This window comes from Lagopus leucura, unplaced genomic scaffold, assembly GCF_019238085.1.
Source record: "Lagopus leucura isolate 7727_CA_CO unplaced genomic scaffold, USGS_WTPT01 Super-Scaffold_100038, whole genome shotgun sequence".
NCBI classification, from domain to species: Eukaryota; Metazoa; Chordata; class Aves; order Galliformes; family Phasianidae; genus Lagopus; species Lagopus leucura.
This window is the reverse complement of record NW_024962287.1, coordinates 3,149,839-3,175,441: the sequence shown is the minus strand read 5'-3', so window position 1 is coordinate 3,175,441 and position 25,603 is coordinate 3,149,839. Positions and strand designations below refer to the sequence as shown.

Sequence of the window (25,603 nt, the reverse complement as noted above, 5' to 3'; positions counted from 1 at the left end):
CTGTAATTGCTTTCACTAATTCCTGTTTGCACCGCTTAATCAGCCAGCATCATGAAATATGGCCCCAGCACAGAGAAGACCAACCTTGGTTGATTTTTATAGTGCTTTCTCTGTAACTCCCCATAGCCTGCCTTGTCTGCTGTAACAAACCATTGCTCCAACAGCTCTGCAACGTGATGAAGGATTTAACAGATGGGATTTATTTTAACGTTACAGAAAAGGTGCTAAGGTCCTGAGCTGTGAACCTGTGAAATCCCCGTCCAGGTTCCAAGATGAACCTATGGAGACCATCTTTTCTGGTGTTCTTTGCAGGTGAGGACAGAAGTGTTCTCTAACGACACTGCAGTACCAGTGTCATTGGGTTGGGCACAGCCTGATTGCAAGTGGGATGTGCAGAAGTATCTCTAAATGCTGTTGGATGTTATGGGGCAGTGACTTCAGCATGCTGGAAACGATCCACCTTTTTCAGTGGCCGTTCATGGCATTCCTCCATAGTCATAGATTTCATCTCCTAGTTTTCTACATGTCTGGGTAATTGTAGATTGTCCCTGGCTACCTCTGATGTATGTTGGTTTTCTTTTGCTTGACCATAATCATACGATTGTTTAAATGTTGAGTTTGTGATGCAAGCAAGTCCAATAGCTCTCTTTAGACAGGTGAATACAGGCGTTAGGCGAATTTACATTGACCTGATGAGATGGAACTGTTTATAGAATCGCTATGGTTGGAAAAGACCTCTGAGATCACCAACCCCAGCTCACCAACCATGGCCCTCAGTGCCATGTATCCATGGTTCTTGAACACCTCCAGGGATGGTGACATGGTCAGCTGTTGGTTTGCTTCCATTAGCGTCAGCAAATGAAGGCCCTCAAAAACAAACAAACAAACAAAAAAAAGCCTTAAGAATTTGATGCCTTTCTGGAAAATGTGTACAATAAGTTATTTGTAACTTAATAGCATGAAGTAGGAGCTTCATCCTATGCTTCGTTCTTCATCCTGTGCTTGAGGGCTTTTCCAAGAGAGAGGTGGGCAAGCTGAGATGGAGGAGGATGTATGGTATATTATTTGAGGACAGTCTTCAGAACTGAGCAGACATTTTTCTAAGAGCTGGAGGAATGAGCATAAGGCTGCTCGTGCTTGTTTCAATTCTTGAGGAGGTCAGGAGGTTCAGACTGGCTTAGTTAACAGAGTTCTGAAGGCATCAAAACCTCAATGAGGGGAAGGAGGAGTTTTACACAGGGAGAGGCAGTTCCCTGGAGGTGCCCAAGGCCAGGCTGCATGGGGCCCTGGGCAGCCCTATCTGGTGGGGGGCAACCAGCCCATGGCAGTGTTGAAATAAAATGGTCTTTAAGGTCTATTCCAACCTAAGCCATTCTAAACAAGGGAAGGGGATGAGCAATCCTAATTTGGATGTCCAAAGGAAGGAAGGATTGTGGAGGCTGGAATCACAGAAGGGCAGCTGCCAGATCACTGCGCCTTGTCTTGAGTTGGATATTTCCAGTCTTTGCATTAAACCTCAGCCTGACACAGCTGGGTTGTTTTTGCAGTGACCTCTGAGGGACTGCTCACAGAGCCCCAGGAGGGCAGTGTTGCTGGAGGAACGTGGATTACTGTCACTCTGGATGGTGAGTGTTCAGCTCTTGTAAACTCTTGCCAAGTATATATCAAAGTAATGGAGAAGCAGGTCTGAGTTCTGAGACTTGTGGTCGGAATGACAAATCTTCAGTACCAGTCACATAGCTGTGGCATCCAGAGCATGAAATCAGCCTGCAGTTATTACTTCTTAAACTATTTCTGACGTTTGCTTGTTTTCAAATTGTAAGAGAAATCAGATTTCTACCTTATTTTTGGATTCCTGTAGAGATCATAGACAGTTGCAGGGGTTCAAAGGGACCTCAACAGATCATCGCATCCAACCCTCTGCTAAAGCAGTTCCCTAGAGCTGGTTGCACAGGAATACATCCAGGCAAGTCTTGAGCAGAGCAGATCCACCTTACAGCACAAGAGTACTTGAGATGCTTGCTAGCAAAACCATGCGAGACATCAGCAGCTGCAAGTACCATGTGAAACTATTAATTTTACAGGTGCTTTAAGTATCTATGAGCATGATGGTTTGTTGGTGTAGGTGGTTAAGGAGACTGAAACTGCTGGCAGCTGTCAATCTTTGCAATAGAATATATTCAAAAGCGTCTGCACCTTGTGACTGGGTGTGAGTGGTCCTGTCCTCAGAGCTCTCCCCTTTGATTTTGACTCAGACTCAGCATCCCATGAGCTAGAACATCTCTCTCCAGCCAGCTGGCCCCACCTGGAGGTGTCCCTGGTGAATGCAGACCTGCCCACGTTGCCGTGTGATGTCTCTCCTGTGTATTTTGACTTATCCATCATAAGATGTAGAACAAGGTATGATCCCTGGCTATAATATTGAATCTTCTGGTTTGGAGAAGACCTTTAAGAAGACCTTCAATTATCAATATGACCTATTCAGTCCCATCACTTAGCACATGTGCTAACCCCCCTAGTGCCATGTCCACATCTCTCTTAAATACCTCAGGGTTGGGGACATCCTCCCCTCCCCTGCCCAATGTTTGATACCCTCTCCATGTATGAATTATTTCTCATATATACAATCTAAACCTCTCCTGGTGAGAACTTTGCCGTGTGTCTGGTAGAATCCTTATTGTGTTGAGTCTGCACAGGCACTGTTTCTGCACCTGAGCACCTCCTAAGCTGTTCTGCATTTATCCGTGCAATTTAATGAAGTGCTAGGCTAATTAATCATGTTGTATATGAATCAGGATGGCCTAGGTTGGAAGGGACCTCAAAGATCATCAAGCTCCAACCCCCATGCTGAGGAGAACAAACTGAAATTCAGCCTAGGCTCAGATCTTCAAAACTCTGTAGACAGAAGCACAGCACCCAAGGAAATCTGATGTCCTTGCTTGCCCAAGATCACAAAGAGAAGCTTGTGGTGAGAAACAAATATGGCTCTAAGCAGCAGCTGGGGAATCTAAGATCCCCCTTCTCCAGCCTGTCATAACTTAAAGGATGTTGTTTGACTAGCAGACTAATAGTGCCTCGAGAGCCAGTTAGGAGCAAACCTGTTGGAGTTCTTCCATCTCTCACTGCTGTGATTTGTTTGGGGGTTAATTCTACTGAACGCTGTGCTGTGAAACCATGTTCACTAAGGATGTAGTACTAATTTACAAACCAGGCTTCTCTGTAAATCTAGGCAGCCTTGGGTTGTTTTAATATTAATGAATTAAAATTGTTCATTAGTATTAATGAATGCTAATGAGCATGTGTATGTGCTTTGCATTTACATACAATGCGAGTGTATGTTCTGCTACAGTCCTATTGCCTTCTGCACTTAAGTACAACTTTTCCCTCTGCCCTCATATTCACTTTAAAACTGTAGTTCCAGAGTCTGGGTTTGCGTGCAGAGTTTGTGTTCATCACATGAATGTAGTTTGCTCTACCAAAGCTTCAGTGAAGCTGTTTAGAGTGGTGACCCAATGAAGGACCCTTTTACCTTGAAAATAACAACTCCATCTGTATAAAAATAATATAAATATTTTTCTTTTTCTCCTACCTAGGTCTTCACCCCAGGAGGGTTTGTACTATGTGGAGGTGAGCTTTAAAGGATGCGTGATTAACAACCTGACTGGGGTGGAGAAAGAAAACTATGCTTTCAAGGTAATCACCAAACAAAGATAGAAGTATGATAAAAGTTTCCGATACTGAAAGGAGTCAAGGCTGGTCTCACAAGGCTTGTATTAAAGTAGCATCTCTCACAGTGATTGCATGTCAGGACATGAAGCTAAGATGCTCCTTGTGTCCCTTAAAATTTGAGCATACTACATTCAGTGGTCTGGCATTGGACGGTCTATGTGACCTGAGGTCTTTCAGAAGCGAAAACCTGAGTTAACCTATCTGTGCACTTCAGCCACACAGTCAGAAAGACCATCTTGTGGGTTTGTTTTACCCTTGTCCAGAATTAGTCATGCTTTCTGTGACTCTCATGGCCTCATGGCAGGATTTGCCATTTTCAACTAAACGAGTTTGTAAGGGTGTGCATGGTCTTGCTAGCACTGTAAACATAAAAAACAGGAAATGATACTGTGCTTCCATGGCTTCTCAAGGAGTGTGGAGTGAGGTGGTGCGCTCAGCTCTTGTGGCTGGAAGTACTCTAATCCTGTCTGAGGCCTTTTGCTGGTTGCAGTTGCTCATACTGCTGCAGAGTGGTTAATATCATAGAATCACCAAGGTTGGAAAAGACCTACAAGATCATCCAGTCCAGTGGCTTGCCTATCACCAATAGTTCCCACTACAGCAAGTCCTTCAACACAACATATAAACATTCCTTGAACACAGTATAGTCATAGAGTCATAGGCTTGGGTTGGATGGACCTCAGGATGTCCAACTTCTTGCTCAAAGGGGTTGGCCATGAGTTCACCACTAGTTTCAGAGTCTCCTCCTTTGGAGATATCCAAGACCCAACTGGATGCCTGCTTTCCTGCGTAACCTGCTGTGAGGAACCTGCATTGAGGAGGTTGGACTTAACGATCCCCAGAGATCCTATGCCTATGGTTCTGTGATTCTTGGGGCTTTATTAAGAGCAGTTATGACGTGATGCTGGGGCTTCTTGCAGAGCAGACCCCTTAGCCATGGCTGTGCACTTCAGGATGAGGCCTTGTCTGTTCAGAAGTCATGTTCCCCTTTTGCAAACTTTGAGTATCAAGCAAGAAAGCCCAGCATTTCAGTAAATTGCACATTAAAACCAAAAAGTCATTGGGGGGTTCAGCTAGCTTAGAGAGCTGATGAAAAATCACCAGGGGATGCTGTTAATGAGACACATTGCAAGCTAAATAAAACACAATGTGTCTCTTTGTTTTGAGACTGGGACCTGGGAGCTATGCGTATTAAAAATTAATTTTGCCTCTGCAGTGGATTGGAAAAGCCTGCTGCAGGCAGCAACAAGTCTGAACGGCTCACAAGACTTGTGTCAGCTTGTGGCCTTCTTTTGTGCTGGTTTTGGCTGATTTCTTTGCACTGGCTCCAACCTGTGGTATGGGCTTTGCTCCTCTGCGGTGACCATAACTGGAAGGTCTGTGGCTACTCATTAATTTTCCTTGTGGCCATAATAAGGAAATAAATATACTGGGCTCTGGTGGGGTTTGAGGAAGGTCTGAAAAAATATTTGCAGTGGCATTCTTGATTTGAGTTTGGAACTCAGTTGTTTATGCTATTTGTTTAGTGACATGGTGAGTGGGCATGAAGGTGATGGTTGGATTAGGGGCTTTCGGTGGTCTTTTCTGACCTTAATGATTCTCTGATTTATTGGACTGACAGCAGCATCTGTAGGTACAACTAGAAAGGACTCAAGATGAAGATGGGGGAGAGAGATGTGATGAAGTTATTAAGAAATGAATGATTGGGTGGATAAGGACAGGCTAAGTGCACAAGGGGAACTTTTCTTTTTTTTTTTTTTTCTTCCTGTAAGGTCAAAGAAATCAAGTAGTTGATGACTTAGGATCAGGATTCAGCCAGCTAATAATGTAGCTGGCCAGTTTTATGGAGGTATTTACAGCAGAGAAGCAGATGGATTTTTGCAGAATCTGAACAAGTCAGATGCCTTTATAGATCATCTGAAGCCCAAAGTACCTAAATACCTTGATGTATCTGACCTAGTGTTAATCACTTCCAGAGTGCAGAATGCTGCACAGGCAAAAAACAGCATTACTCTTCCATGTCACGGCAGCTATCTGAGGAATAAGGCTTTGCAAGGTCTTGTTGCTTAAAGCAAGGCTGTGCCTGTAATAGTGAACAAGGTGGGCAGTGCTGGAGTCCACGTCCAGCGGCTGCTGATGGTGAGCTGATTCCATGTGAGTTATCAGCATGTGGACGGCCATGAGTACTTCTGGCCCCTTGGCAGATGAACAGTGCTCTTGCACACCGCTGTTTGAATAGGATTAGTGTTGGTGTAGGCAAAAGCTCCTAGAGTCAGTTTCTTAAAAACAAGCAAAACGCTTGCAGATTTTTAGCGTAACCTGGAAGAAGAGGTCAGCAGGGCTTCTTAAAGGTGCAGCCTAAGTTAGTGCTGGGTTTGGTTGTTTATGTCTCAGCTACTTCAGGATGCTGAGGACAGCCTTCTTCCACTTGCAAAGGCCTGCTGTGTCTAAGAAGATTGCTTGATAACTGCTTACTATTAGGCTTTGTTTTTGGACAATGTAGAACCCCATAATCTACTTCCTTAGTATTTCCTTTCCTTTCTTCCTTAGTATTTCCTTTCTTCCTTAGAGGACAAGGAATTCTGTCCTGTGGGCACTGTGATGTGTTATACTGTGTTAATAAGGATCAGTGTAAGTATTTCCTTGGCTACACTGTTTAAGCAACTGATAGGCTCGTTAAAGCCTAGCTGAAGTTCCCCAGTACTGTGAAGCAGAAACAGCTTTGAAGAGTATGCTGCTGGTGGGAAGAATTATGCCACAATGCTAGGTGAAATGAAGGTCTGAAAGAACATGGCTTAGAAATTTTGGTAGTGTTAAACCATATCTTCTGGGACTGACTCAAAGTAGACCAGACAACTGGAGCACAAGGAGGATGCAGAAAGAGCAGCAAGCCAGGCTCTGAGCACAAAGGGGGAAGAAGTTGTTCCATTCTCGGAGCAGGATTCTGCTCTTAAGATCCAGTCCTGAAGCACGAGTCTCTGCAGTGTGGTTGCCAACTGTGTTGTGAACAGTGCGTAATCAGAGCTTGTTGGGCTGCTGTGAGAATGACTGCTGTTTAACTACAACTTTCTACTTGCAGTTTTCTGCTCTGCAGACTCCTGTGGTTTACCAAATTAGCCCGCCATCTGGCATCCCAGGTAAGGGACCTTTCTTCAGGCTGGGGACCACTTTACTTATTATTTGATGTTCCATCCCATCTTTATTATTATTATGAGAGTTCTGTCTTGCTGGATTTAACACAGGCTTCTTCAGAATGTAATGCCCAAGCTCATGCTGACCAGGAAAATGGGTTTGCAGAAGGGGTCTGTTCCCCTGCATACAAGAGAGATGGGTAGTGCACTTAATTGCTCATCAGTTGAAGTCCACCCTTGGTTTTAAGTGTTTTCAGGTGGAGTTCAGCTCTAGATTTGCATGCCTTGTAGTACAGTGTGTGTATACAGGTTTCTTAGCTGGATGCTAGGCTTCCAACATAAGTAATGCCAAGTGTTCAGCACTAGCTGAGAAAAACAAAGCTATGTGAAGCTTGCGGATATGCTGCAGGACCAGAAAGACTCATTCCTTTCTGGACCCTCAGAGTGAGGATAGGGCGTATCAGATGATTTAAGCTATCCGTGCTGACAGCTGAATTAACCTGGTACCCAGCATAGTCGGTGGAGTGTTGAGAGTGATCCAACTGGCCAGATGGTGGTGTTGGGGCGAGCTGAATTGTCCTTTCTGATCACACTGACCACACGAATTAGGTCTCTGCTGCCTATGGTGGGCTCAGAAAACAGCAGACATCACAGGATCTACGTATTTATCGACAGTGTAGATATGCAGGTTAAAATTTTGCTCTCTGAATTGATTTTGGTTTAAACTGCTTATTTGCTGTAAGTTTTCCTTTGTTGTACTGTATGCTAAACTTTGATATTGTTGCTCTTACTTTAGACCCTGCTTTAAGGACTTAATTTTCAGCACGCGTTCTAGTGCGTTGAATAGCTTGTCCTAAAGGTGAAGTGGCTGCTGTGCACAGCACAGTGAGAATGGACTTTATGCACTAACACCCAGTGCATGTTAACAATGCCCCTTTGGCTGCTTTGTGGTGTTCTGCAGCAGCATTTGGTTGATAAATGTTGAGGAAATGCCTTCAAAGTCAAATACCAGAGTTTTGCTGGGGAAAAAATAATAACAATTTTTTTTCAGTGAGAAAGGTGTGTTTTGGGCTAAGGGGAATTAACAGTCACCTTGAACTTGGATAGAGAGTAGATATAGGTGCAGCCAAATGGGCACCTCTCTGCATTGCTTTGCAAAGAATTTCTTCTGGAATTTCTTTTGTTCAGCTCACAAAATCTGCAAATGTAAATACCCCACTTTTAAAAGACGCCCTTCTGCTTCCATTTCCTCTTCAACAGGAAATTTAATAGAGATCTATGGGAAGACAATTGCTGGGAGATATGAGACCCTGGACTTCAATGTGGATTATATTGATGGGTAATTATATATGAGCTGCTACCTGTCAAAGTCCCTCTAAATTGTTTTCTTCTACTGCACTCTGCAAGAACAATAAATTGCAACCAGTTGGCCCAGAATTGCCATTTACTGCTTCTGTGCTTTATTGCAGCTCATGAGTTGGGCTCCAGCAAACTTTGTTAATCTAATTGCAACTGGTCCATTAAGCTAGTTGGTTTGTTTACTGGCAGCACAGTCAATCACAGCTCAGTGTGAATTTACTGTAATTGCATCTGGTTGCTGTAGATTTTATTTTGGCTAGCAAATTAAAATTTAACTAATTAAAATAATGTCAGAATCTTCAAGTTAAATAAATTTTCCCTTCCATTTGCATTTCTAGAAATACTGTTAGTTTGAAGGAGACACTCTAGTGAGTCACAAGACAAAAGCAGAAGTGTCTGGGGGCAGAAAGCTTTGTTTTTCCATTGCTTCAAAACCTCTCTGGTCACTTCTCTGTTTTCAAGGGAGGTTTGAATTTGTGTTCTGCTGCTTCAAGGGTTGCACTCAACAGAGCAAAGTGGGTAGACTTTCAAAATTTTCTTGAGAGAAAGCAGCATAAACTTGACCAGTAAATAAATGTTCACTGGAACAGGTTGCCCAAGGAGGCTGTGGATGCCCCATCCCTGCAGGCATTCAAGGCCAGGCTGGATGTGGCTCTGGGCAGCCTGGGCTGCTGGTTGGTGACCTGCACACAGCAGGGGGTTGGAACTGGATGAGCATTGTGCTCCTTTGTAACCCAGGCCATTCTGTGATTCTGTGTTTTTGCAACTAGCCATCAGGTTGATTGGAAAAGTTCCTTGCTAAGCAACTCAGCTCTTTGCCACTGCGAATGAAAGCCCAGAGCAGATTCCTGCCATACCTGTTGCACCCATTTATCAGCCCTCACTGGATACACATTAGCATCCTTTTGTTTGATATTCATTACTGTTTTACCTGCCTCCAGTGGACCTGTGAAGTCTTCTATTTGTGGGAAGACAGGCTGGTGTGCCTGCGTGCTCTACTGCTGGATTACTCATTTACAGCTCGACCTCCCCATAGCTAAAAAGGAAATGGCCTTGGAGTCTTGGCACACCAGGCAGGTTTACATCCCGGTTTCACATGAATACTTTGCCCATTTTTGGTCTGTGTTACCAAGTATGTTCCAGGTGGAGACTTGCACTTGACCGGAGCCATCTGCCACTCAGTAACACATATTCAGATGGAGGAAAAAAAACTTTTTTTTTTTTGTGATGTTCTAAAAGCATCACTTTTGTCTTTTCAGGCTTTATATAGCATACAGTGGTCCAGGGATGAATTAATCATTTTTGCAGCAGTGATTATTTTTCTGTTCATCCTTAGTAGCATTGCAGATGGAAACTATACGCTCATAAGAAAGAGGCAGGAATGTGTTTACTGGTGCAATATAGCACTTGAACAAGGCTTGCTTTTGTAACTAGGATGGTGAGGAGTGGACCTCTTTGCTTTCTGAACTCCTTGAAACATGGAGGTAAAAGGAGCCAGATGCAGCTGGAGCCACTCCTAGTCATGGATTTGGTCAACTGTTTGAGGGCACAGTCAACCTGACGTGTAACCTTTCTGGAGCTAACAAATCTTAAACTTCTAGTCATTTGATGAGGATTTGCATTGGTAGGGAGCCTCTTGATGGTGAGGTACAAGGGATCTTTGCATAAGGGTAACTCCAAGAGTGTTCCTACTCAAGGGGAGATCCTTTCATGCAGTTGGCTGCCATACAGGAGAGCTCAAGGGGCTCTTGGGCTGCTTAGTACTGATAGGGTAAGGTGGTTGACTCGTAGTGTTTGATATATGCTGACCACATATCTGCCATCAGTTCTTTCACCCTGTAGTTTAAGGCAGGTCTGTGGTCACTGCAGGTCTTGGCAAGACCTTCAGTGTTATCAGTACTGTGTTCACTCTCTGCCTGAGCAAGGCCTGGGGCATAACAGCCAGGCTGAGGGAGGAAAATGAAGGGGAGTACGCTGTCACAGGTGCGGATCCTAGCAAAGTGAAAACCTCACGAGAGGTTTTCAATTACTTATTTGCCTTAATTGCTTTTACCTCTTCAAGAAACATTACCATCTTTTGCTTGTTATACTAATTACTGTGAATTTATTCCTCCTCTCTAGTGGAAGTTTTTTCCCCTATTAGGTGGGGATACGCGAATTTCATGTTAGGAATTTGACTGTTTTGAAGTCATCTATCTTTATAATATCTTCTGTTGATGAAATAAAGAAATGACTGGGCTCCATCTTGAAGCACTGTGGTTGTACCAGCCCAGTGCTGTATTGTGCTGCCTGGTGCTTCTGGAAGGTAAGGGTCTATCTGGGACCCAAACTGTCAATGCTTTGTGTTGCCCAAGGTTAGCATTGGTGTCTTGAAGGTGGGTTTTATCATGATCCTTATGAGCATGCAGTATTATCATGATCCTTATGAGCATGCAGTATTTAGTGTGCTTTACAGGGCAAAGTGTGTGTGTGTGTATGTATATATATATATATATATATATATATATATATGTATGTGTGTGTGTATATATATGGAATATATATGAAGGCAGCTCTGAAAGTAATGCCTCCTATTTTATCATGTTGGTCTATGACGTCAGAGGCAGATGTTGCTGGTATGGCAGTAGAGTTTGAACCTTCCTACCAATATCTCACTGCATTTTATTGCTGCGTGACAGACAGCAGCAGAGGGACAATCTGACAGAATAGCATCTGACATGGAAGTACATATGAAGTAAAGGTGTTTCACTGAATTCTTCCATGCAGAAAAAATTGCACCCACTAAAACTCATTGATGCTTGCTAAGTGTTTATGGACCAGTGGGTGTGAGCACAGTGAGGGGTGGGTGGTGTGGTTCAGCAATGGAAACAACAACACTGGGTCACCTCTGCTGGTGCAGATTCTTGTGGGCATGGAATGCAGGCTCTTGTTCATCTCTACTGAAAATGAATGGTTAATGCTAGCAATTGTTTTCAAATTAGCATTTTGTAGCTGAGAGTTGGCTCTGTCAAAGTGTTATTGTGTTCTTTGTAGCTGTGATAGTTTCCACAGAAATAAATAGGAGGCATTGCTTTTGGAGCAATCTACATATGCACAAATAATATATACACACAACCAAACAATCTGGGCTCATCCTGTTTTCTAGGTTAATAAAGGCTAGATACAAGTGAGGGAGAATTCCTGACCCTTCTGAAAATACTGGTTGCTGATTTTAACAGAATCACAGTTTCATAGAATCACAGAATTGCTCAGGTTGGAAAAGACCTTAAAGACCAACTGCAAGCTAACCATGCTACCCTAACTACCCTAAATCTAACAACCCTCTGCTAAATCGTGTCCCTGAGCACCGTATCCAAGTGGTTTTTAGGCACATCCAGGAATGGTGACTCAGTCACCTCCCTGGGGAAGCTGTCTTATGTCTCATCTTTCTTTCTTGTTTTCCCTAGACCAGCTGTCCTTGTGGCAGAAGGAGATGGATGGACCAGCCTCTGCTCTTTTGCTGACGGGCAAGCAGGAAACATGTCAGTTGTTGACCTACTTTGGGTTTGTGTTGGTGTAAGGCCTCAGCACGCCTTGTACATCAAGAGTTTCTTGGCTTTTCAGTGAACTTCTCAGTTTTGGCATAATGTGAAGAAGGACTGTGGGAAGCTGACCAGTCAGATAGAGTGGGTGAGGGCTGCTGGCTCGCTGTAGTTGCAACCCTCTGGTTATGACCATCCAACCAATTCTTTATTCTTCAAACAGTCCAGACTTCAAATCCGTATCTCTCCAATTTAGTGGTAAGAACATAGTGCAGGATCATGTCAAAGGCCTTGTGCAAGTCCAGATAAACAACAACACTTGCCTCCCCTTTGTCCATCAATGCCACCATTCCATCACAAAAAGCCCCTAGACTGGTCAGGCACAACCTTCCCTTGGTGAAGCCATGCTGGCTGTCTCAGATCACCTGCTCAACCCTCATGAGCCATAATGTGTTCCAGGAGGATCTGCTCCATGATCTTCCCAGGCACGGATACAAGGCTCACTGGCCTGTAGCTCCTCAGGACTTCCTTTCTCCCTTTCTTGTAAATAGGAGTGATGCTTCCCTTTTTCCAGTCAGTGTGGACTTTGCCTGACAGCTGTGACTTTTCAAATATGATGGAGAGTGGCTTGGCAACCACATCTGCCAGGAAAAGGGCTGAGGAAAAGGCAGATGCTGTTCTGCTTACCCTCTGCACTCCTGAAGGACAACACTGAGTGCAAAGCTCACTATCACAGGATGGTATTTCTATGCTGCTGTGGTGAGAATGTGACACAGCAAACACAGCTCAGCCCATATTTTTCTGGTGTGCTTCTCTTAGTGTCTGTGAGCTCTGGAAAAGCAATGCTGTTGCTACGAGGAAATGAGGAAAAAGCCAGTGAAATCAGTGCCAAGGCTTCTCAGTGAGCCCTCTTATTGGGTTGTAAAATTCCTCCTGCCTCCCAGGAGGGGAACTTAAATGCAAATTGTTCTGTTGATGATGGAACTTGTTGTTCCATGGCTCCCAAAGCTTGATATAGCACCAGCATAGCTTGCTTAATTGCTACTCATTCCTACTTGCAGACTAGGGGCATGCAGAGCAATTAAGAGAGGCATCAGAAAGTGCTGTCTTTTCTGGGAGCTTTTGCCTGAAAAAAAAGCCCATAGTCTATTCTACTGGTACAGTTGAGTTTTAAGAGTGGGAGGAGGTGTGCAGTATCTCTGGAAATACTCATTTATTGCCTATCCCCAGTGCAGACTGTGTTTTAAAGTTAGGTCCTCAGTTGTACAAATCAGAAGTTTGGTGCTGATCTAGGTCTGGTCCTCCGACTCTTCCACTGTTTAGAAATGGGTGAGTGTGATCACTTCACAAATCCTTGCAAACCAGGCTTGGAATAGGGTTTGGTTACCAAAATCCCATTGATATGCTTGGAAGTTGGGCTTTCAAATCCTTTTGAGGATCCAGCTCTTAGTGCAGCAAGGGAGGTGCTGGTTGGACCTTGGATATCAGGAAGAGTTTCCCTGCCCATAGGAGAGCAGTTCTGTGAGCAGCCTGCACGCATTCTCTGCAGCTCAGTGCCAACTGTGCTGCCTGCATTCCCCAAGCAGGAAATCCTTTCTGTTGCTGATAAGGAATGGGTTTAAAATGTGAAAACCACATATGTAGCCAACTTGTTCTGTATGCGGTTGGACGAATTATAGTTTAAATTTGTACAGATCAAGTCATTGTATCATTGATGTCCTCCTGACCTCCCCGAGCTGTTTTCCTATTTGATGCTGTTTCTCATCTTGCTAGCAATCTCTGATCTCCTGCTCAGACATCAGCTCCCTCTGTCCTATGTAGGTCCTCTCCTTCCAGAGGCATGGGTTTAAATTGCCCTTCTCGAGTTTAGAAGCCAAGGCTTTCTGCTCCAGCTCATATTTAAAATGGGATTTTTGCAAGTCACCAGTGGGGTCACCTTATCAAAACAAGGATAAAAGGTGCAAATTGGAGTGATGGGATGCATCGACCTAAGCTACCAATGGTCTCTTCTCCCTTGTTTCTAAAGGGAAGTGAGCATAACTAACCCAGATGTGAAAGCTTGCATTTTTTATTAGATGCTTCTCACTGTGGTTTGATTTGTTTTGCCCCCAAGGCTCATCAAAGCCCTTTGTTTCTCCACAGCTATTCCATTCACACAAAAGAAGGACTGGGAACCATGCAGTGTCGGGTGGAAGGGAACCACATAGGTTGGTGAAAGTGTTGGGGTGTGTGGGAGAGATCATAATTCTGCTACTCCTGCAGCTCTAGGGGAGCCATTATTTTTTCCTTTGTTATTTATTTCATCTTGTATGATGGGCTTAAGAGATAATGGGGGTCTTGAAGGAGATTCTCACCTTCCTGGCATGGCAAGTGAGATCGGATAGGATCCACAGGATCTGAAAGGAATTTTTGCCCTGATGTTCAGCTTGCAGATTCAGATATGTAAGAGCAGATCCACACAATGTAGTATAATCTAAGTCTGGAAGCTTCCTACTTTGGTGTTCAATTCAGTTGAAATGTGATTGAATATTGCCTCCAGACACTCCACTGGAAGAGAAGGATCTCCTGTAGGTCCTGTGCCACATCTGTCAATGCTGAGCAATTTCTCCAATACTCCCAGGGAATTTCGGGTGGTTCTTGAAACCTGTATATAAGCCACTGAATTCAGCCCCAGTTACATGTGGGAATAGGAATTTAGATGTCTTGAGTTGTGAGTTGAATCCTACTCCTGGAGCTTTCCTGAGGTGATGCAGCAGTAATGGATGTGCACCACATAAAGGCTTCCAGACAGTTTCAAGGGATTATTGGGTTTATTTTTATTTTTTTGCTTTTACTTCCAAGATTTTTTGGACTCTTGTGGTGCACACTGAGGAATTTCTTTCTTAAATTGCAAGCAGGTCAGCTGAAATCAACACAACTGTACTGTTATAAGAAAAGCATAAGGAAGAGAAAGGGGGCAGGATGTCTGGACAAGGTTTGGTAGGATGTCTCTTACTAAAGCTCTCCATGTTTTTGTCATAAAAGCATGTTTCTTTTCTCTCCCCTAGGGTCCCACAATGTCAGCTTCTCAGTGTTTAACAAAGGAAAGTGAGTAAAAGATCCTTTTTTTTCTTTTTTTTCCCCTATAGTTTCATACGGGGCACAGCTACATTTCTGAGTCCAGGATGAATGCGTAAAATTTAATCAAAACTTGTGTTTCATTCTTTAGATGTGAGGTTTTGGTGGTTTGAGAAGATGACCATCAGATTAGGAATGAAAAGGAAGTGTGTTCCTCCCCCAAGGCATCTCTGTGTGCCCAAAAGAGACATAATCCAAGTCCAACTGAAAATAAAAGTGTCCAACCTTGCCAAAGGAAGGTCTGCACTAACTGAAAGGGCCGGGGATCTCTAACACAGCTCTCTCTCTTGCAGGTCAGTGATAGACAAAGATGCTTGGCTCATCAGTGCCAAGCAGGAGCTTTTCTTGTACCAAACGCATTCAGGTATTGCACTGACCCACCCCACTGCTTGCACTGTGCCATGGCAGTGCCACTGTTGTCTAAGGAGGACACCTGGTTGTTGCTCTTACCAATGTGACCTCATTTTAACATGTAGTTCTACTGGTGTGGTAAGTTTGGTGGTGGGCTGACTACACAAAGCTGCAGGCCAAGAATTTCAGCTATCCCAGCTTTATATGCTGAGGTTGGGTGTGCTGCCATGGGCTGTGTTCTTAATCTCCAGTGAGTTTGTGGTCCTCTTAAGGATGTCTTTGAACACTCTTTCGGACAGCCTAATCTGAGAGTCAGCCAGGGTTTGGAATGGAGCTGCTGTCGTTATTCCTTGTATTGTCAGAGCACCAGCAGACTTGGCGTGTTGGATCCAAAGGGACTTTATATCACCTTCCCCCTTATGTCATACTGTTTGGTAAGAATGCAGTGCTGGCCATAAAACCTGTAATGTAGGCCTTTGGATAGGCTAGTTCACTTCACCAGCTGCGAGGTGATGTTCAGTCACTCCAAGAGTTGGGCTCTGGATTAAAGGCTGGTGAACAGCAGGTTGCTGCCCTATTATTTTAAAAAGATGTGGACCAAGACACTTAATAACTTTCACATGACATCTCTGGCTATGGGGAGAGGTCCCACCATGCTTTTGCCATTGTTTGCCTTTGTTTTGACCTGTCAAGGGGCTGAAATTAATATAATAATAGTAATTACCTTATAGGCTGTATCTTGGGAGCATGGTTCAGGAGATAACAATTTATTCTTTTTTTTTTTTTTAAAGAGTGTAGCCAATACGTAAATGGATTTTGTATATTGTTTATAGCATACAACTTGTTTCACCTATATATTCAAAACACTTTGTAAAAGAGGGTAATTTTATATCCTTACTTACAAATGGAATAACTATGTGTGGAATTAATTGTTAGCAGAGTACCTGGAGAAATGAGGTCTGCCAGGGCTTTCCAATAGGCAGTACTGCAGTAGCCAATAGTTAATGCTGCCAAAGTGAAGTTAAATGAAAGTGAAAAAATTGAGAAAAAAATAAAAAAATAAAAAAAAGAAAAAAGTTTGTTTAAATTAGGACGTGTGAGTGAAAAGTGAGTAAACTTCAACAAAGAGAAAAATAGGTTTCCAGTGTGGAATGGGGTGACTGTAATAAAGATGAGATCCTGTAAGATTCTCATAGCCCCAATGTAGATATCCACCATCTGTTCACCTCCCTGCATTCATCCCTGTGGGACAGCTGGAAAGTGCAGTGACACCTAAACCTATGGGCTAAACTGGGAAACGAATCGGGCAAGGTCAAAAGGATTAAAGCACTTAATGTCACTTTTCTTTCCAGAGCTCCTCAGTAGCACAGAAGATACGGTTTACAATCTGAGCATGACAGATGCAGTCACTGCTAAGTCACAGCCCAGGCATTCTAGTATTTCCCTGTTGTGTGGCCAAGTTACTGAGTGGTTCATTCCTGCTGTAATCTCAGCGGCTGCCGAAATCGCAGTGAAGGATCAGTGAAGCCTGTTTGATTCACAGGAGTTTGTTCCAGTTGGAAAGAGTGCAAGTGCACTGCTGGCTTTGACAGAAATAGGGCTGGGGTTCATCTTTCCTGCGCTTGTTTTCGGATCCCCCTTTTCCTTCCTCTGCAGAAATAGCCTCTGTGTTCCCAGCGACTGGAAGTCTTGCAGGAGGAACTGACCTCACCATTACAGGGGATTTTTTTGAGGAGCCCGTGCAGGTCACTGCTGCAGGTAACAGGAGAAATGAGCTGAGGGTTTTTGTAAACATGCAAAGCCCATTCGACCCAACTGGTCTTCATGTGCAGTGATAACATGGGAGTTGTACTCAGCATCAAGGAAAGTCTATTTGGGCTATGGGAAGGAATGATTTTTCTTGGTTGACAGTACAAATAGAGGCTTCTAGCAACTCACTGCTGTCTTTTGGAAATGAAAGTTGGTTTATTGATACAGGCTGCCCAGGGAGAGGTGGTGTCACCATCCCTGGAGGTGCTCAGGAGCTGTGGAGATGTGGCACTGAGGGTCGTGGTCATTGGGCATGGGTGGGGGTGAGCTGGAGTTGGACTTGGTGGTTTTGGAGGTCTTTTCCAGTTGTAATGGTCCTCTGATTATTCTGGAGCTCATGCATTTCCAACTGTCTATGGCACATTTGTCTCCTTTTCTTGCTGCCCAGGCGTCCCCTGTAAAGTCAAGCGTGTTTCTCCCCGGCAAATCATCTGCACCACTGAGGCTGTGGGCAGGAGCAGGATGCTTGGTGCCCCCCAGCCAGGTACAGTGTTCTCATAACCAAAAGTCCCAACAGACCAACACGCGTAGAAACAGAGAGAAATCACCAAGACACTTGTTTTTCCAGAACACTAAGCTAGTTTATCTTAGGTTCATAGCAAGGAAAGCCAAAGTTGAAAGCTCAGCCCTCTGGGTGCAGATGGGTCAGCCCTATAGAGCTGGGAAAAATGAGGGGGGAAAAGTATGAATGAATGCTTAGGGGACAGAATGGGGAGCTAGAGCTGCTGTAGAGACTTCTGGGTACGTTGCCTGGGTAGAACATTGCAGTGGGAAATTACTGTGCGCATAATGATGCTTGACTTTTGTTGACTATGGATCAGTTTGGTATTTCTTCCTCTGAGAGCAGTCATGTTAGGTTTTTTTTGGAAGTAGATTGGTCTTGGCAAATTTTTGTTCTTACCGGTGGAGGATTTCAAGGCACAATGAATTTCCTAAAATGGGAACAGTATTCTACCTCATAGAATAAAAAGTGAAGGAAAAAAAAAAAAAGTACCCCACAGATGGAGCCAATTTATTAATTGGTTATTAATTAGCCTCCTTGCACCACCAATTCTAGCATATGTGCTCTGGGATTGTTGTTGGCTGCTGCTGAGAACACTTCTCTTTTAACTTTGTAGGAAATCGGGGGCTTCTCTTTGAAGTCTGGGATGACGCCTCTGATCTGACAGAAGCAGGGCCTGGATATAGATGGCAGTTTGTACCTAGTGCCCAATCCCCAGTAAGATTTCTGTCTGCAGCAAAGCAGTCCTTCAGGTACTCGGTGATCTTAAAAGGATATGAAGCTGTGGCAATCACCTTTAATAGTGTAAGGTGTAGCAGTAACACATGACAGCTCTTTTCAGCAGAGCCTGACTTCATAGCTCCCACAAATCAAAGAAAACCCTCTGCTCTGAGGTCCTTTTGAAGCTCAACATATTCAGCAAAGTACTTTATTTCCTCCCTTTTTTGCTTTCCCTTGGTGTTCTGCTTGGCCTAGATGTGCTGTGAAATAGCATGAAAGAGATTGCTGTCAAGATAGAAGGGATTCTACTTAGAGGCTGCCTTGGGTTGGAGATTTGGTCACATCCATAGCCCTTGTTGGCAACTGCAGCCATAGATTGTCCTCAGTTCCATGAAGATGTTTGAGCCATGTTGGTGCCTCTTGGGATGTGCCTAGGAATGGCTTTGCAATGCGCTGGAAATTTCCATTTTTCTATCACTTCTGTACTTTTCTCAGTTGATCCTGAGAGATTTTGAGCCTTTTCCTGCCTGTTGAGAAATAAGACTTTGCTTGAGAAGAAACACATAGAAAAGATGTTGCCTACAATAAAGCCATGCTTATCTTCATGTTCTCAGTATACATGTGGAGGTTGGTTGCTGGGTGGTGGGGATTTTACAGTAACTCTTGTGTATGTTATGGGTGTTCTGCTTTTGCTTAGCTCCAGGCTTCGTGGATTTTTTGTGGCTCCTCAGACCAACAATTACACCTTCTGGATCCAGGCAGATGGTCCGGCATCTCTATACTTGAGTCCATCCCAAGACCCACAGCATAAGGTATTACTCTTAGCAGGGAGAAAAATAAAGCAGCCATGACAGGGAAGGGCATTAATTAAGGACATTTCAAGTGGGGGATTAGCCCAGCACGGATTGCCTCGTTGGTCCCTATTATGCATCTGTTGCAGAGTGACACTTTCTGTGCTGTTATTTGACATTTTACACCTGGCCCTATGGGCCATTTGTCTCATGAAACGTATGCCATTGTCTCTAGAGTCTTCAGATGTCTTTTCCTGCAGACATTTTCATCTGTGTTCCAGGCTTGTGAGCTAGAGAACTGAAGTCATCTATGAAAATCTACACGAATAATTGTTAGTGGGGCTTTTATGGACAACCATAAGAATTGTCTTGTTTATGTTGAGCCCTAAATTGAAGATCTTTGAGGTGATGGCTTTTTGCTGTAGAATAGGAAAGAATGTATTGAAACATCAAGCCACTGCTGTCAGCTCTGGTTTTGGAGCTGAACGTACAGTGTTTTGGTATTGTGAAATTATGAGTGATTTGATTCATCTGGACACAGGTGAGAATTGCTGCTCTCCCAGCTGGCAATTTGGAATGGTCTGGAAAGTGGGTGAAGAACTGGAGCGAGAGTTGGCAGCCAAAATCCCAGAAATTTGAGCTAACTGCTGGCCTGAGGTACTACTTGGAAGCATTGCATCATGGAAAGGCACCCAGCAATGGGATGAGAGTTGGAGTCCAGATACACAACACCTGGCTGAATCCCCAGGTGGTGAACAACTACTACATTGAGAGACATGAAATTCGGGCTCGTGCCTTGTATCTTCCAGATGTACAGGTCAGTGCTGGGTACTTGACCCCTGTTGGAAAGGGACTTTGGCCTAGATGGCCTCCAGAGGCCCCTTTTGACCTGAAGAATTTCATGGGATGTAGACTAACCCTGATGCAATGATCCTAATGGTAAAGATGTTGTCACGCATGGCAGTGCGTTCCCACTTTTTGTTGGCCTGCTGATTTCACTGATAAATACTGCCATGCAGCTGAAGGTGTTCGTGACTTTCACACTCACTGCCAGGTGGGTATTTTTATGGTACATTATAATTTGCCCACACGTAAAGTGCAGTCTGCTTTTGCCTTGCTTGTTACTTTGTTCTTGATGCTAAGTCATGACAGTTTGGGGGTAGTTTCACTAGTTGTCACTAGTTGACAGCACACTCAAAGGGTTTATGATCAGCTCCGTGTTGCAATTGGGTGATATAAACTTTCAGCTTTCAGTGCTCAATAGTGTGGAAGTTGTCATAGAATCCTAGAATAGCTTGGGTTGGAAGGGACATGAATGATCATCTAGTTCCAACCATGTTGCCATGGGCTGAGTGCCCCCCACCAGCCCAGGCTGCCCAGGACCCATCCATGGCCTTGAGCACCTCCAGGGTTGGGGCACCACAGCTCTGGGCAACCTCAGGGCTGTGGTCAGGACCATCTGTGGCTATCAGTCCGTCCATGCAGGTCACGTATCCCTCGTGCTCCTGGTTAATTTGGGAACAGGAACCCCAGGCACATGTCAGGAGAGTCCATGGAGAGCAAGCACAGTTTAAGAAGGGATTCTTTATTATTAAATTTATTACAGAAGCTTTGAAAGGGCAATGTTTGCTATTAGTTCCTCCTTGGTAGGAAATCCACATAGCAGACTTGACCTCTTTGTGAGAATCGTACCTGTTCTCATCTGTTTGTTTCTTCACTTGGCAGATGCTGACTGTGTCTGGCACGGGATGGTTCAGTATCTCCTGGAGCAATGCACCCCGCAGAATGATCCACACAAATTCCACTGCTCTTCAGGTAAGTGTCTCACCCTAAAGGATTTTAGACCTGGAAGTTCAGGCTCTGTCTGTACTGAGCTGAATAGAATCCATGCAGCTGGGACAGTGTGGAAGCTCTACTGGAATGAGCCAGGCATCACTGTACTGTGACCACTTCTCACTTTTTGTTTTTAAAGGTCCAAGCAGCAATAGAGGAACTTCTTTCAGTTGGGTGTGACATTGAGCCAACTGCTGCTAAAATACTCTTCCATAATGGCTTTGAGAAACAAGGTAGTAATGTAACAAATAAGTATTTAATGTGGGAGTCATTTTCTGATGTAAATGTACTCAAAACCTTCAACAGAAGTAATTTTATGCTTTTACTGGATTTATTTGTATTTATTCTAATGAGACATATTACATAGAACTAATATTTACAAACGTGATCGATGTATTAATAAGAGTCTTTCTGCAATAATTTTCGTGACAAAATCATACAGCAAGAAGCTGATCAGAGCAGGTTATGTGTCAGTGTTGGAACCATTAGGAGTACAGGCAGAAAAGACAAATCTTTGGGCATGTGAAATTATTCATGTTTCATAATGTGTGCTGGGGAAGCAGATCTGGAGCAGCCCAAAGCGACAGCTCAGGCTATAGCCTGATGATGAGTCTTTTGCTTTTGGTGCTTCCCAATGACTGAAAAAGTGAAAATCTGTGCTACACTTTACATTCAGGCAAGTGTTATATAAATAATAATAATAAAAATACATTTTTCCTGATACTAAAGTATTACATCAGAAACTCATTCCAATTTATATCTCTGATAGCAGTAAAATATAGTAAAATATGCCAGGAAGTCAATGATTGCCTAGGGACCTCACAGTACATCCTTGTATTCAGTGTAGACAGAGAGAACAGGACCCAGCCAGGAATATGTATGTTTGGTGACTGATTCATCTCAGCTAAGGAAAGGAATTAATTAAACTGGAGAGAGAGGGAAGCATTAGGCAAAAAAATGGAAACATCAACTGGACGTTTTTTGTCTAATTATGTGATCTCAAGTGCTCCAATCTTGCCAACAAAAGAGTTGTGCCAGGGGAGGATCAGACTGGATATTAGGAAATAATTCTTCTTTGGAATAGTGGTTGAACACTGGAATAGGCTGCCAGGGGAGGTGGTAGGGTCAGCATCCCAGGAGGTGTTCAAGAAATGTTGTCCTGAGGAACGTGGTTTAGTGGGCAACGTTGGTGGTAGGTGGATGATTGAACCGGATGAGATCATTTCCAACCTTGATGATTCTACAATTCTATGAAGTATTTTCAGCTCTATGACTTTTGTGAGCATGTTTTTTTCCCATGGGTGTCACTGTATTCAATGTATCTACCAGCAGTGATGTCAACAGCTCCAACACCCTTTGTGTCAAGAACCACGGTTGCCTCTTTTATGTATTTTCTCTTTATTTATATATTTAAGACTACTGACCTCAAATGGCAGGGTTTTTTTCTCTCATTTTGACAGAAAAGATGATTTATCAGTCTCTGCTGTAGGAAAAAGCCTCTTTTACACTAGAAATGAGAAATCCTAGCAGGTTTTTGGTAACAAGGTTGATAACTCAATGGAACAGAAGTTGAAAAAGTGAGGGCAGATTCTCAGCTGCTTAAATGTATCAATCTCTAATTTTGCCTGAGTGTTTTTTGAAAAGGAAAAGTGGTTTCAATCAGTCGTACTCTATCTGGCTTAAGATGGTAGCATTTTCCACAAGGTTTTTCTGGTCAGCATTGGAATGTAATGATTAGTGTAGCATGCTCAGGTTGTGGTTGGACTTGATGATCTTTGAGGTCTTTTGCAGCAATTCTGTGATCTATCCTGCCTTAAACTAAGGATCAATGCCCTGTGAATGTTCATAACTTATCTAGGCAGAACACTGAGAAGCAGAACTATTAGATGCAATTGTTTTGGACCTCTATTTTTGTCGTTTCCATGAAAACTTTGACTGTACCTGTTCTCTGAAGCCTTTTTAAGCCTCTCATCCTGTTGTTTTTTCCTTCAGGTACAGAAAACTCTGTCACCACAGAACGTGTTGTCTATGGAACAGAGCCCTTCTGCGGGAGGTTCAGTGCTCGCAGCCCAAGCCAGCTGGTGAAAGCTTCTCCATCATCTCTACAAATATATGACCTTACTGAGTACACATATGTAAGTGCCTGCTCTTGCTGAGTAAATTGTAATTATAAACACTGCTATGTTTACGTGAAAACATTTTTCTTCATTTTCTTTGCAGGTTTGTTTTGCACATAAAGGCCACATGAGCAACGTCCTTCATATCTCAGTGTCCTACACCAACCTTTCCTTATCTTCAGTGGAAAGAAACCTCACCTGCCAGTGGGATTTCAATGGCACTGACCCCACAAGGTATCCAGACACAGTGCACAGAGATGACATTTTCCAAAGTAAGAGGGTGTTCTGGGAGAATGGGGAGCAGCAAGTTCTTGTTTGTCTAAAACGATGGTTGGACTGGATGGTTTTATAGGTCTTTTCCAACCTTGGTGTTTCTGTGATTCTGTGCAAAATGAATTGTCAGATGGGGCAAACATGGATGCTCTGTCCCTGTGCTGACATACCTGGAATGTGCTTCTGTTGTTTTTGAGGACTATATGAAGAGATAGGCACATTACTATTTCACCATAGTAATGTACACTGGCCTGGAGAGTTTGTAGACATTAACTTCCTGTTTTGTTTTGGGTGGTGGTTTTTTTTTTTTTTCTTTTTTTTTTTTGCATCATTCAGTGGATTTTCTGATGTGAGATAAAAATGAAGTTGTTTTTTGTTGTTGTTGTTTTTGTTTTTTCCAGGGGACTTGTGGTACCATTAGAAAGTTGGTGTAGCTCTTGACTTTCTGTTTTTCAACTACAATATATGGGTGCAAAACGCCACTGATGGGGAGCACTATGGGCAGTGTGAAGTTGGGGGCAGGCACATCTTAAGAAAACATCTTAAGCAAACAAAAAATAATAATTAAAAAAAAAAAAATCCAAACCAGCAATCTGAAGAACTTCAGAAAGTGAAATTGGAATCTTAGCTTTCATAGAATCACAGGATTGCTTGACTTGGAAGAGACCTTTAAGGGCCATCTGTCCAGGTTCCTGCACTGAGCATGGACACCCACAGCTCCATCAGTGCTCAGAGCTCTGTCCAACCTGACCTTGGCTGTCTGCAGGGATAATCATCCTTCACATTTCTGGATTGGGCCTTTGTCTTCCTCACCCTGTCCCACACAGGCTAGCAGCGTCCCTGTACTCTTCCCAGGATACTTGTCATGCTTCCACTGCCTGTGCATGTTCTTCTTGCTCTCCAGTTTGACCAGCACGTCCCAGTGCAAACTTCAATCCTGATGTCACCAGCCAGTTCACTGCTGCTGGTGAGCAGTAGGTCCAGTACTGCATCCCCCTAGATGGGGCTGTCTATTACCTGGCTCAAGAAATTATCCCTGATACATCCCAGGAGCCTCCTGGATTACCTGCAGGTCACCATGCTATGCTTATCGATTGGGTCCTTTCATTTCTTTCTGTGTTCTGTAAGGCTGGGTGTGGGCTGTGTGTGTACCTCTGGAAAGCAGGAGGGGGGTTCACGTGACATTACTACATGATGGAAAGAAATAGGGACCTTGATTAGTTGTCTGGAATTTTCAAGGGGCCTAAGCTTGGTATTGATCTCTGTAGAGGAGGATGCTGAAGCAGGGATCTAATGCTTTATATCTTCCAGAGAGACTTGTTGAGTGATCAGATGTTGTGTGCAGGTAATAATAGCATCATCTGAGTTCATCTCCAAATTCATTCACTGTAACTACCCAGAAATAAAACAAAGGCTGTACCACCTTGGTGTCTTCCAGCTGGATGTTCTCCTGCACTGACCTCTGGACAGGGTGTGTGAGTCGCTCTGTGCCTCTCCAGGACCTTCTCATCAACACCCCGGTGTTTGTACATCAGATTGACTTGCTGAGCATCCAGCAGAAGGAAACCGCTGGATTGTTCTACCTTGATGAAGTCATCATCACAGACAGAGCTGTGACTGGTAAAGGAACCCATTTATTCTTTCCTGTGAATGTTGCAGTCACAGAATTGTATCACAGCATGGCCTGGGTTGCAAAGGCCCACAGTGCTCATCCAGTCCCAACCCCCTGCTGTGTGCAGGGTCTCCAACCAGCAGCCCAGGCTGCCCAGAGCCACATCCAGCCTGGCCTTGAATGCCTGCAGGGATGGGGCATCCACAACCTGGATGTTTCCGTGTTCCTTCATAGAAAGCTTTAATGACAGAGCCAGTTAAAACTATTTTGAAGGGGAAGGCTGTTTCATAACAGGCACAGATCTTCTTCCTTTTTTTTTTTTTTTATTAATTTTTGCAGAAAAAGATATCAAGAACTAATTGCCAAACATCAACACTCTTGTTTTATTTGGAAATATTTCTGTAAATGTAACTCTTGAATGCTGTTGCTCAAACAAAAAGCACTTCTTCCCCAAACCAACGAGATACCGGCTCTAAAATGGAAATAAGCCAGGCGTGATTACATCAGTTCTCCTGACTGGTGGATGGTGATGCTCTTTTTCCTTTCAGTTTCTCAGAGGGATTCCAAACCGCGTCGGCTGGGTGGGCGGATAATAGAAGCAGTAACTGTGGTGGGGTCTTCTCCTACTTACAATGTGTCCTGGCTGGTGTCTGGCTGTGGTGCAAGTCTGCCTCTTCTCTCCCTAAGGTAGGAGCAGTGTGATTCTTTCATATCCTGTAACAATCATTATGAATTCCC

General features: G+C 43.7%; 1 protein-coding gene across 1 annotated transcript; it reads left to right on the top strand.

Annotated features, from left to right (window-relative positions):
* The first annotated feature begins 241 nt into the window (after positions 1-241).
* LOC122186647 (fibrocystin-like) lies at positions 242-23,111 on the top strand. Its single transcript, XM_042883478.1, has 18 exons — positions 242-312; positions 1,548-1,625; positions 2,256-2,400; positions 3,594-3,693; positions 6,809-6,866; positions 8,121-8,199; positions 13,883-13,947; positions 14,788-14,827; positions 15,151-15,221; positions 16,865-16,966; positions 17,406-17,501; positions 18,136-18,271; positions 18,937-19,051; positions 19,572-19,847; positions 20,756-20,845; positions 21,003-21,096; positions 22,856-22,988; positions 23,084-23,111. The coding sequence occupies exons 1-18, from the start codon at positions 273-275 to the stop codon at positions 23,109-23,111; spliced, it is 1,746 nt and encodes a 581-aa protein (XP_042739412.1). The 5' UTR covers positions 242-272.
* The last annotated feature ends 2,492 nt before the right edge of the window (positions 23,112-25,603 follow it).

Bases quoted from the DNA above. Each gene is read 5' to 3' on its own strand.
- LOC122186647 (XM_042883478.1), top strand. From the start codon at position 273: ATGAACCTATGGAGACCATCTTTTCTGGTGTTCTTTGCAG. The intron at 313-1,547 runs GTGAGGACAGAA...TTGTTTTTGCAG, and splicing joins TTTTCTGGTGTTCTTTGCAG to TGACCTCTGAGGGACTGCTC. The intron at 22,989-23,083 runs GTACACATATGT...TTTTCTTTGCAG, and splicing joins CAAATATATGACCTTACTGA to GTTTGTTTTGCACATAAAGG.